General features: G+C 44.9%; 2 protein-coding genes across 9 annotated transcripts in view; one reads left to right on the top strand and one right to left on the bottom strand.

Moving 5' to 3' along the window:
- DESI1 (desumoylating isopeptidase 1) overlaps positions 1-12093 on the bottom strand; it is a 21716-nt gene extending 9623 nt beyond the window's left edge. The window contains exon 1 of the mRNA XM_010829964.1: positions 11777-12093. Coding sequence (XP_010828266.1) covers positions 11777-11864 — 88 coding nt within the window. The 5' untranslated portion in view covers positions 11865-12093. The remainder of the gene's footprint in view (positions 1-11776) is intronic.
- A 177-nt stretch (positions 12094-12270) lies between these two features.
- The window catches only part of XRCC6 (X-ray repair complementing defective repair in Chinese hamster cells 6), a 26006-nt gene continuing 25154 nt past the window's right edge, over positions 12271-13122 (top strand). For 2 of the 8 annotated variants that reach the window (XM_010829907.1, XM_010829950.1), the window contains exons 1-2: positions 12390-12589; positions 12993-13082. In XM_010829907.1, coding sequence (XP_010828209.1) covers position 12589; positions 12993-13082 — 91 coding nt within the window. In that variant the 5' untranslated portion in view covers positions 12390-12588. The other 6 variants (XM_010829911.1, XM_010829927.1, XM_010829922.1 and 3 more) reach the window with 6 other exon arrangements.

The raw sequence follows: 13122 nt of genomic DNA, 5'->3' as shown, positions 1-13122 counted from the left end.
TCCAACTCTCACATCCATACATGACCACAGGAAAAACCATAGCCTTGACTAGATGGACCTTTGTCGGCAAAGTAACGTCTCTGCTTTTGAATATGCTATCTAGGTTGGTCATAACTTTCCTTCCAAGGAGTAAGGGTCTTTTAATTTCATGGCTGCAGTCACCATCTGCAGTGATTTTGGAGCCCAGAAAAATAAAGTCTGATACTGTTTCCACTGTTTCCCCATCTATTTCCCATGAAGTGGTGGGACCGGATGCCATGATCTTCGTTTTCTGAATGTTGAGCTTTAAGCCAACTTTTTCACTCTCCTCTTTCACTTTCATCAAGAGGCTTTTGAGTTCCTCTTCACTTTCTGCCATAAGGGTGGTGTCATCTGCATATCTGAGGTTATTGATATTTCTCCCGGCAATCTTGATTTCAGCTTGTGTTTCTTCCAGTCCAGCGTTTCTCATGATGTACTCTGCATAGAAGTTAAATAAACAGGGTGACAATATACAGCCTTGACGAACTCCTTTTCCTATTTGGAACCAGTCTGTTGTTCCATGTCCACTTCTAACTGTTGCTTCCTGACGTGCATACAAATTTCTCAAGAGGCAGGTCAGGTGGTCTGGTATTCCCATCTCTTTCAAAATTTTCCACAGTTTATTGTGAATGCTGATAGGCTCCATAATAGAAATAAACGTAAAAAGGTAAAGCTCTGAACTACTTCAAAGCTGCAATGTAACCAGTGAACAAACAGGGAGAGGAGTGGACATTTCTGCCAGAGGGAACAGCATATGCAGACACAGAGCTATGAAAAAGACTAAGGCAGGGTACAGCAAAGGGTGCAGTGATGGCGGGAAGAGGACAAGTGGCAGGCCAGGGTGCGAGGAGAGAGCAAACCTGCGCAGAAGGCCGCCCCACACTGCAGGCCATGGGGGTGCGAGGCAGCACAGGGCCGTGACCAGACCCAGGTTTTCAAATGATAACTGTGTCTTCCAAGAGAGAACTGTAGGAACAGAAGATGTACTGGAGGGAAGAGAGCTGAGAATAGAGTGAGGAGGTCTGCACAGTCAGCCATGGGAGATGCAGGAGTGCAGGAGGATAAAGAGGAAGCACAGTGAAGGACACGAGAGCGTGATCGAACATCACTCACCCACCTCTGGTTATCACTTCAGGGTAACTGTTTACTGAGTGCTAAGCAAAGAGGAGAAGGGGACGACAGAGGATGAGATGGCTGGATGGCATCACTGACTCAATGGACGTGAGTCTCAGTGAACTCTGGGAGTTGGTGATGGACAGGAAGGCCTGGCGTGCTGCGATTCATGGGGTCGCAAAGAGTCAGACACGACAAAGTGACTGATCTGATCTGAAGCAAAGAGTGCTTACTTTTGCCTTCAATGCTTCGGTGTTTGCCCTGTGACTTTCTAAAGGATGAAACTAGGCCCTGTACAGAAGGGGAGCTGATATGATTACACTTTTCCCTCTGCCTAACCTGCACTATCTTGCCCTTTCAAGCAAACTTAAAACAGATAACCTTGGCTTAATTTTCTTTTTTTGGAAGAGACGAAAGAAACCATGGCTCCTCCATGACAATCTATTGATGATGCAGCACAGTGTCATTAAAAGCAGTTAAGAATATGGCATAGGACTTCCCTGCAGTCCAGTGGTTAAGACTCTGCCTTCCAATGCAGGAGGTACAGGTTCAATCCCTGGTCAGGGAGCTAAAATCCCACATACTTCGTGGCCAAAAAAAAAAAACATTAAAAATGCAAATAATATTGTAACAAATTAAAGACTTTAAAAATAGTCCATATTAAAAAAGAAAAAAGGAATATGGCGTAAGTTCAGATCTGAGCTTTTCCCTTTGCTAGAGGTGGATCTTGGGCAAGTTTATTCAACATGAGCTTCAGTTTCATCTATACAAAGTTGTTATAATCAGTAATGATTATTGGTGTAAAGCAGCACAGTGTGTGGGACACAGAATTCTGATAAATGGAGATACTAGATATAATTTTTTAAAAAGATCAAAGAAATTCCACTTCAGGGTTGATAGGTAAGATCTAAGAACGGATTTCAGTATCCATCAGATTAGTCTGAAATCCTGAATTACATGTAATCATTTTACACTTTGCTGTTAGTGCTGCGAGGCTAAATGAAATAACAAAGGAAAATAAAATGTAGCAGAGTTCTTCTGCCTCTAGAGACCAGTCTGCTTTTCACTAGGAGACCGGCTGCTTTGACCACAAAGTCACAAATGGGACAGAGGGATTCTGGCCCGGGGTTTTGGGGACTGTGGGGCAGGCTCTGCCTTGATCCAAACCGAGCTGAAATTCTACAGAGATGGATCAGAAACAGAAACGGATGCCAAAAGTAAGTGATAACCCATTTAGGACAGGCACTGAGTTGGACTCTTCAGCTCTTCCAGCCGACTCTAAAAGACCACACTCTTCCTTTCATAATGGTAAAGTGGAGAGACTAACATTGCCTTTTAAATTGAGCTGGTGTGCTCTTCTGGACGGACACATAAAAAGCAGCTTATTGTCTAAATGGCAGCAATCTGATGTTTATTTCCTTGGAGACATGCAATGATGCACGAAACTGGACAGATAAGGAATCCTGCTTTCTCCTGGGTGATCCTGCTCTCATCTACTTTGGGAAGAACACTATACTTATAAGACAGGAAGTACAGTGTAGTAAAGAAGAACACAGGTTCTGCGAATTCCCTGGTGGTCTGATGGTTAGGACTCTGCGCTTTCACTGCCCAGGGCCTGGGTTTGGTCCCTCGTTGGGGAACTAGGATCCTGCAAGCTGAATGGTATGGCTAACATTTTTAAAATTCACTAACTTTTAAAAGTCAGTGAATCAATGTTTATTAAGTGACTATTAAACTTCAGGTGATGTACTTGGCATTAAGGATACGTCAGAATGCAAAGGAGACAAAAAAAAAACAAAACTCCTTCAATGCATTCACAGGGTGTGGAGATAGGACAGTCAATAAATAATACTAATAAGCATAATAAACCACAGTAGGTTAACAACAATGAGTGATAAAAATAAGAGCAGGATAAGGGAGACTGGGCATTTCAGCGACGGCCAGGGTGGGCCTATTTGAGAAGGTGGCATTTGAGCAAAGGCCTGAAGGAGGCAAGGGAGGGAGCCATGCAGAGGCAGGACATGCTAGGTGTATCCAAGGGACCTTCAGGAGGCCACTGTGGCTAGAGCGGGTGAGTGAGGAGAAAAGCAGGAGGTGAGCAGAAGTAATGGAGAAGCAGGTCATGTAGATCAACTTGGAGAAGTTGAGAACTTTTCTAAGCCTGAGCTGTTCAGCATGGTAGTCACTGACCACAAGTGGCTTTTAAAATCAAAGGAACAAATTCAGTACCGCATTTCAAGCACTCTCAACAGCCACGTGTGGCTAGCAGTTAGCCATGGGACAGTGCAGATCTAGATTGTTTCCATCACTGCAGGAAGTTCTATTGGTTGGTACTGTGGGAACCTTGGTTTTCGATTCTGTTAGGGAACGAAAGGCATAGTAATAGTGTCCAGCTCATAACATTTCCAAGATTAAGAGATGACACATGAAAGAGGCCCAGCACAGTGCCTGGCACATAATATGTGCCCCACAAAAAGAATACCTCTTTTTTCTTTTAGGCTTTACCATTTGAAAGTTTTATGGCTGCTCACAGCATCTTGGTATAAAAACTACCTACTTATAGGTCTTTTCCCCTCGTTAGACTATAATGGTCTCAAGGACAAGGGCCGTTGCTTATGCATCTTTGTGATTCTAGGGCTGAGCAAAGAACCTGGATCAGAGATATTACATGCACAGCTGTGGTGGCTGACATACGGTGCTAATGAGGCTAATGAGCCTCAATCTTGGCTGCCCTGGCTTGTTATTCAAATGACTTTGCAACCCTGGCATATTGCACCCTGCTTCTGCCTTCTCAGATGCCCACGCTCAATGACCCAGGAAGACAGGTGGCAGGTCCAGATGCACTGGTTCAAACCCAGTCCTACTAAAATAATGGGTTTTTGGAGTGAGGCCTCAGAGACCTTCCTGCCGCTTATTTTTACACCTGAAAAACAATGCAAAGTTGTGGGAAACAAGTCCTACTTCATTCTCCTTGATATTCTCTGTACTGATCATTGAACTTATCTGTAAGCTGGACATTATGCATGCGTGAGTGCCAATCCTGTGGACTATAGCGTGCCAGGCTCCTCTGTCCATGGGCTTCTCCAGGCTAGAATACTGGGGTGCGACAGCCATGCCCTCTTCCAGGGGATCTTTCCAACCCAAGGATCGAACTCACATCTCCTGCGGCTCCTGCAGGGTAGGCAGATTCTGTGCACTGAGGCATCGGAGAAGCCCCAACCTAGACATTATACTTCCTCTTTATTCAACCACATCAAGGTATGCTTAAGATCCCATCCACCCATAGAATGGTGATAGAAACTACAGAAAAAAAGGTCCTCTTATTTATCCTTCTGTCATTTATCAATCCATCTACCAAACACCTAGAAACAACTTGAAATGGATTGAGTGGATTCACATCCTTTCTTAAAGTGCTTCATAGTTATCCTTATTTTCACATCTTTACATAGTAGAGTGGGACAAATATTTATTAACATCATTCAAACCGGTAAATAAAACTCATGATTTGTCCAGTGTAAAGAGAAAAAAAAAAGGGGGGTATGACCATGTACTTGTTAGAGCAGCTCAGGTAGAAATGTAATGTTAGCTGTCCTGTAAATGTAACATTAGCTTGTCCTCATGGCGCTCTCATGAGGGCAAGAACCAGGGTCATGGCCTCCTCTGGGGGTGACCAGCATTGTAAAGTGGGACTGGAGTGATTTTTAAATTTTTTTGTTCAGACTGAGACACAGTAGGTGAGTAGGTGGTGAGGGTTTGAGACTGAATCAGGGCACAAGGCCATTGGGGGATGTGAATTAGGCTCAGTGGCTATAAGCACATTACAGAAAAGCAGACTGTTTTCCCACTAGGACTTCCTCAGCAAGCTGCAGAGTGCATGGGTCAGATGGCAGCATGTCTCTAAGCTTGCTGGCACACCCACTGCATTGATTTGGAAGCCTGTGAGGTATGCACATGAAAACAAATAGAAGCTGTGGATATTAGCCCTGTTTTTCATCATTAACAACAAAGAATGTAGACTGAGGTCCTGATTATAAGAGTAAAGTCAGTATATAAAAGCCAAGGAGAAGATACTCCATCTACCTCCCTCGCCAATTAAGGTAGTGGAGATTGTGTGTATAGACACACAAGTTGGCAATGGGACATTCTCACCTTGTATACTACTGGTGCTAAATAAATGTCTACTAATAAGCAAAAAGTGGGTGGCAGGGATGGGACTCCAGGGGCAGGCGGCATTAGCTCGTGGGTGTAAACTGAAAGTAGCCCAGGCTCACCTTGGGCTTCTCTAGTAGCTCAGTCGGTAAAGAGTCTGACTGCAATGCAGGAGACCTGGGTTCAACCCCTGGGTCAGGAAGATCCCCTGGAGAAGGAAATGGCAACCCACTCCAGTACTCTTGCCTGGAGAATCCCCGGGACAGAGGAGCCTGGCAGGCTACAGTCCATGCAAGAGTTGGACATGACTGAGCAATTGAGCACACTAGCTCACCTCCTAGGTGTCTCTCCACAAGGACAAAGAGCTCTTAACTGTAAATGTTTTAATCTGATTTTCCAGATTACCAGCAATGTGAAGGGGTTAACTTAAAAAAAAAAAAAAAAAATCAGCTTATTCTCTAGATGGTGGTTTAGTCACTAAGTTGTGTCTGACTCTTGTGACCCTGTGGACTGTAGCCTGCCAGGCATCTCTGTTCATAGGATTCTCCAGGCAAGAGTACTGGAGTGGGTTGCCATTTCCTTCTCCAGGGGATCTTCCTGACCCAGGGATTGAACCCTGGTCTCCTGCATTGCAGGTACATTCTTTACTGACTGAGCTATGAGGGCTTCCCTGGTGCCTCAGCTGGTAAAGAATGAAGTGCCTACAATGAGGGAGACCTGGGTTCGATTCCTGGGTTGGGAAGATTCCCCTGAAAAAGGAAATGGCAACCTACTCCAGTATTCTGGCCAGGAGAATTCCATGGACTGTATAGTCCATGGGGTTGCAAAGAGCCGGACATGATTGAGCGAGTTTCACTATTCTCTAGAACCACTAGGTAAATGTTGAATCTATGTGGGAAAAGGTAAAAAGAAACATTTGTGTATCATAAGTGGACCTCTGGACCTATTTTGTAAAAAAAAAAAAAAAAAAGCTTATTAGCAGGGGGCTTGCCCCTCCTTAAGGCAGGGAAAGGTCATCACAAAATCAAAATGCAAAACACTGTTAAAAACTGAGAGGTATTTTAATCCTCAAAAAAGGATAGATTTAAAACTACTTAATACTTTAGCTCTAGGAGCTAGTACAGGATTCTTTCTCAGGATAAAAATAACTAATTTGTGAGTTCTTTTCTTTCAGTACTGAGTGGGTTCCCTCTTAATCACTGCTTGGTGTTATGAGTCAGGCCTTGTAGCAATGCTTTGAGGTAGATCTGCAACCTGCTTCACTTACTCAGTTTGTATGATATTTACTGAATTCCAGGGCTTCCCAGGTGGTGCTAGTGATAAAGAATCTGCCTGCCAGTGCAGGAGACAAGAGGGTTCGATTCCTAAGTGGGGAAGATCCCCTGGAGAAGGAAATGGCAACCCACTCCAGTATTCTTGCCTGGGAAATCCCATGGACAGAAGAGCCTGGCGGGCTACAGTCCATAGGGTCACAAAGAGTTGGACACAACTAAAGTGACTTAGCACTCATGCACAATCAGGGATTCTTGTCCCCAGTGGAGCTTCTAGTCCAGGTGGGGCTGGGGGAGTGGACATAGATGAGAAAACATGCAATTATAAGAGAATAAATACTATTAGAGGAGATCACAGGATGTTATCCCTACTTTATAGAGACACATGACCAAGATTTGAGAGGCAGGGGGATAGGGAAGGCTTCCTGGAGGAAGTAACACTTCAGTAGAGACCTCAAAGATAAGCAGAAGTTATCCAGGCTAAGAGATGGGGAGAGAAACTATCCCTAGCAGAGGGCACAGCCTTTGAAAAGCCTGGAGGTGAAAAAGAAATGAACAGTTCAGTCCTGTTAAGATGCACAACCATCTTCTCAGACCCTGGGGTTCTGTTAAGACAATTAAGCCATGATGCCTTGAGGATCTACTGGGAGAAACAGTTACTCAGATCATTTTCCCCAGGGCTTAGTTCTCCAGTAGAACCCAGTTGAGAAAGTCTTAAGTAGAGACTGTTCAGGATGTGGGGACAGGTGAAGGTGGAGAGAAAAGCAGAAGGATCATGAAAGGCCTAGTAAGTCACATTCGTTTTTTCATTTTGCCATTAAGAAACGGCAGTTATTACTAAATTAACTCATTGGATGGATATAAAACAACACACACAATGAAGAATAAATATCTAAAACAAAGCACAATAGATGGCATTAAAACATTAAATAAATCCCCTCAGATTTAAATACATTCTGTCTAATCTTTAAGCCTGAGCTTGTCTCTGGGTAAATATAGTCAATATTTACTGACCACCAGCTCTGAATGGCCGCTAGGGAACACGCAGGGGAGACAGCGTCCCTGCCTTTCAGGAGCTCAGGGTTCTTGCTGAAGTCTTTCTGACACATCCAGCCCACAATGGCCTGTCCCGTCTTTCAAGGCCTAAAATAATTGTTTCACCACTCACTTCTTTTTGGCATCTAATCCTAATCTCTTTTGGGCTGTTATCTAATGTGGTATATGTACAACATTATTTTTAACTAAATAAACTCCTCAAGGACAGAGTCTTGGACACTCAAGGACAGTGTTTTATTTTCTTAATATTTGTACTATAGAATTAAGCAAGAAACTGAGCAGTGTAAAATCTCAAATATTCATTAGATTGCATTCTGCCGGGAATATATATTTATATATATTGTATATGCCTAAGTCTTTAAATCTGAGAACAACTTTGAGACAGGCTTGTAAAGAGGAAATAAATGTGATCTTGGAACATGTATATGCACACAAAACCTCAGATCAGAAAACAATCAACAAATACAAGAATCCCTTAGCACAATTAAATAAATACATAAACCTCCACATTTATTTTTACATACTTTCGCACAAAAAGAGGTCAAGGAATTTAAAGAGCAGCCAAAATTATTAAAAGGACAAACTGAAGGACAATCATAATAGCTAATTATCTTAGGCAAATAGTGACCGTGAAAAAAAAGTACAATCAGGCCATCTGCTCGATTAGAAAGCTAAGGATATTTCTGGGATCATGTTCATGTTGAGTGGAACAGGAACAGTTTCATGAGAAGCAATTCTAGAAGACTGAAAAGGGGACAGGGTAAAACTGTGGAGTCCACACTGTTTCAGGGGAGAACGGAATTACACTGGGCTTTATCTGGTCTAGTTATGAATGTAATAGACTAGATGGGGTCTCATAATGAGGAACTGTCACAAGAGTACAACAACTAAATTAAAGAGCCAGGCCACCCCACCTTAAAAAAAAAGACTGAGAGGGCATTGCTGATGAGGTCATACTAGTTCGGGACAATGAAGGCCAGGAGGGATGGTCATAAATCTGTGATTATGATTGGCACACACATTGAACTCAGCTATTTTCCTCATCCAGATTTGAAACATCTGGCCAAAAAATGCCTTTATAAACTTGAATGAGGTCCCTACTTTACATCAGTTATAAAGGAACAGATTACACAGGAAAGGTGGTACAGCAAAATAACTGAGAACATGAGCTCTGGAAGTCAAGGCTGCCTGTGTTCACAGCCCAGCTCTGCTACTTACCAGATGTGACCTGGGGACAAACTTCTTAATGCCCTTTATCTCAGGAATCTCAACTGAAAAATGGAGGTAATAATAGGACGTTTCTCACAAAATTGTGGTGAAGAATGTAACACATGAAAATACTCAGGAAACAGAAGGGTCTGGCACATGGCAAGCAGTCAGTAAGTTCTAGCTATTAATATGCTTCTAGAATACATAAAAAAAAAACAGGAAAAAACTGATTTTTTAAACATTCAAATACATTAATATTTAGGAATGGGAAATCAATGGATGGCTACTCACAGAATTGGGACACACTCAACTTTAAGGTTAGTGATGTTTGGATGGGATGAACCAGTAAAGCAATGCCCATTTTCCATGTTTTTAACTCTAGAAAGTAACAATTATCAGCTCTGATAACCCTTTTTTCATTACTTTTACAAAAGGTAGAGAAGCAATATGAGAAAAGCAGATAGAGAACAGAGAATTAAATTTGCAGGCAAGGTAGTGTTCTCAGAAATACCACTGCAATCAAAGGTGCCCAACTGATGAAGTTCCAATTTGGCTGAGGTCTTCTAGGATTTCACATCTATTAAAAAAGCTTTCAGATTGGATGGGAAGGAGTCCCAGTATTCCACCTTCAGTTAAGGCACTTTGTTCTTCACCCACTGAACTCCACAAAGGTCTTCTTCCAGTGCCAGGTCAGGCTCTTTTTGCGTAAGGGCCTTGGCAGGCTAATTCCCCTTCTGCCTGGAACCCTGTAACTACCTCACCATCCACCTTATGACTACTTCTTCCTCATCCTTAAATTTCCAACTTAAAAGCCACTACTCCTGATTCTCTTATTTAAAATTGGTCTCTCTTCATATTTTTCGTCTCAGCACCTAGTTGGCTTCCTGCACAGCCTAATACTTTCCACAATTTGTAATTATTTCATATGCTTATTTATTTTTTACTATCTTCCCCACTAAATAGCTCCATGATGGCAGAGAACATCTTTATTCATCACATCATCTTCACTTAACCTTGACATTGACTAGCATATAGTAGGCACTCAATATGTTGAATGAATTATGAATCAATGGCCGTAAGGCCCCTTTCAGCTAAAATCAGTAACTATTAGATAATAGAACAAAAAATATCCAGTGTAAAGGTGGAGGCTTTTATGGATGGGCCTAGGAAGTATCAAAGTGACACCTCACTATGATCAAGCTAACTAAATGGCTCCATTCCAAGAGGTTTAGTCAGAACTTGACTGATGTAATATACTAGTGACTGTCACCTTCCTCAAACAGTGACTCTCTAAGTTTTGCTTTCAGATTTGCCTTACTCATTTTAACAACTGGAGAACTAGGCCCAAACTTCTAAACATGGATTGGCTATGTAAGAATTATCTGAGGAGCTTATTAAAAAGACAGGTTTCTGGACCAAAACTCCAAAAGATTCTTATTTAGTACTTGTGTAATAAGGCTCTAGAATCCATATATTTAAAACTTTGTGGGAATTCCCTGGCAGTCCAGTGGTTAGGGCTCTGTGCTAGAACTGTGAAGGAAGAGGGGTTCAATCCCTAGTTGCCGAACTAAGATCCCGCAAATCAGCGTGGCCAAAAACAATACTTATTTTGCAATATATGTATAGTGCACAATTCAAAAGATACAAAAAAGTTTACAGCAAAATCTCCCTTTAATTCCTGTCTCCCAGCCTCAGGTTGCCCTTTTCATAAGCTAACACTGTTAGCAATTTTCTTATGTATTTCTCCAGATAACTATTTGCCTAAACAACAAGTATCCTTTGCTTCAAACACCCAACTGCATATAGAAAGAACTATTTCAGTTTCACTTTTTATATTCCCATTTAACAATATATGCTGGAAAGGAAGGTATCTGTATTTTTAACAAGGATCCTAGGTGATTTCTGATGGAAAGCCAAACAGGAATCACTCATTGGCCCAGAGTTAAGTGATTTAAGTTCACTCTACTAAAACATGTTAGAAACTCAAGGACACACAAACTCAAAGGTAGCCTTTCTTACTTGACCTCTCCCCTCTTGTCTCATGGACACGAATTAAAACATTCTCTAACATCTCCACAGAAGTCAAGAAAAACTAGCCATTCACATGGATGCTCCCAAACTGTTCAGTTTTCTATTCCCATAATCCTTTCCTGCCCAACAGCACCTGAAACCACAAACCGGACTATTCCTAGGTTACACAAGACATTTTGGTATTTGGGTTATAAAAGAGGATTGGTCTCCGTTAAACTGGGACTGGTTTTCTCTCCTGGTAGTTAAGTAGTTTAATGGAGCACAACCGAAAATACTTCCTTCACTAATCATTACTGACCCAACAGCACCCAATCCTCCAATTGCTTTCTCACCATGTGGGTAAAAGCAATTAACTTAGGAACTGTCGAGACGAAGTCAGGCCGAACTCGGTGAATTCTCGAGTTCGGAAGCCGGGAGACCCCGACTTTATTCTCTCTGGGGGCGACTGGCGGGGCACCTGTGCAACACGCTCTAGCCTTCTCTCCCCACCTATCCCAGAGACTGCAGGAAGTTTCCCTTTGGCGCGGAGCGAAGGCTGTCCTCCGCAGTGTCCCTTTCACCACGCGGGGCACTGCGCGGAAAGGAACCTCGTCTCCCCTCCGAGGAAGGAGGAGTGTAAGGGGGCTCCACGAGCGAGTCAGGACACCCACCGGGACTCAGCGCCGGCTTATCCCTCCTCCGAGCTGGAGGGGCTCTGAAGGGCTTGGGGAGGGCGTGACTCCTCCCCGCCCTCTCCCGGGATTCAAACGTGATGACTGCAAAGGGGGGCTTAGGGGGCCCCCACCTCAGACGCACACCTTCTCTCCTCGGGCGTTTCTCCATCCTCTGGGCCTTCCCTTGAGTCGTGACCCAGGCCTGCCCCCCTCGGCCGGCCGTCCCGGAGCCCTCTTGCCCGGTTCCCGCCCGCTCCCCACAGCCCCCCTCACCCAACATGATGGGGCTGAGCCGCCGGGCCAGGCCCTTGGACAGGTCGTACACGTAGAGCTTCACCGGATAGAGATTCGGCGGCTCCATCGGGACCCGTGGCGGCGGCGGCCACGAAGTCCCTCAGGCACCCGGCAGCGGCTTGGACCTTCCCGTACCCGACGGGGGAGGGGAGTGGACGGAACAGGAGACCGAGCCCCGGCCCGGCCTGAGGGGCGGGGAGAGGCCGCCCTGGGCTGCTCGCGCCCCAGCACCCGCCACCGGCAACTGTGAGGTGACAGAGCGGGGACGGCACGGTCAGTGCGAAAGACAGCGCGGGGGCGGGGACGCACTTTCGCGCATGTGCATAGTGTCCTTACGGATGACGAGGGGCGGGGTTTGGCGGGCGGGGGCGGGGCTTCGCAGACGGCGTGGTGGTAGTTCGCGTCCGGTGTGGATAGCGCCTTATGGGAGTGCGCGTGTTTGCTAGACAGGAACGGGGCGCGCTGTGCGTGATGACGTAAGCGGCGTTGATTGGGTGCAAGAACAGGAGCTTGCGCGTGCTCGGCGCCCCGCCTTCCGCCCAAAATAATATCTTCCTCGAGGTCAAGGTAGGCGGGAAGTGGCTGTTCTCGTTTGTTGCTTTCTGGTCAGGGCTGATTTCATTCTACTTTGCCTATTCAGTCTTGCGAGTCCCCCGTAGCCTCGCCGTGGGGCGGTGTCAGCCAGAAGTGTGCAGACCCGAGGGAGTGGAGGAGACAGCCTCTGATCTTCGTTTCTTCCTCCGGAGAGAAGGCGGCACCTGGCCTTGGAGGGCAGCTTCGTTTGAGACCTCAGTGGGCATAGCTGGCTGAGGAGTTGGGGGCGGGATGAGGATAAGTGGGTCTGCTAAAAGACGGAGTACCCTGGACTGGGAATCTCCAGTCCGGATGATGCCGGAGGCGGGACTGGACCACTGCGTCAGGCTACCCAAGCACACCCATTAGAGGCGTTATCCCGGGCCACCCCCCCTGAATCGTCCTTAAGGGATATAGCTCAGGAGAGGCTGCTTCAGGAATGGTCCCCATGCCCGTTTACCTTTGCATCTCAATTACCAAGCACTCCAGGCAGCAGGATCCAGCATCCCCATTTCTAACAAGTAACCTGTAGCCTTTAGGACAGATCTCAAAGGAGCCTAGGAGTGGATAACTTTTAGGTTTAAATTTACTTTGTTACTGATCTTCGCTTTCTTTCACCTAGTGAGCAGTAACAACATGTCAGGGTGGGAGTCTTACTACAAAAATGAGGGTGATGAGGAAGAAGAACAAGAAGAGGGCCTTGAAGCAGGTGGTAAGTGACTTTCATTAACACGTACCATTGTGTGTGTGTG

The sequence above is a fragment of the Bison bison genome, unplaced genomic scaffold (assembly GCF_000754665.1).
Source record: "Bison bison bison isolate TAMUID 2011002044 unplaced genomic scaffold, Bison_UMD1.0 scf7180017858886, whole genome shotgun sequence".
In the NCBI taxonomy this organism is placed as follows: domain Eukaryota; kingdom Metazoa; phylum Chordata; class Mammalia; order Artiodactyla; family Bovidae; genus Bison; species Bison bison.
The sequence above is the reverse complement of the archived record's forward strand: the minus strand, read 5'-3'. Positions and strand labels throughout refer to the sequence as shown.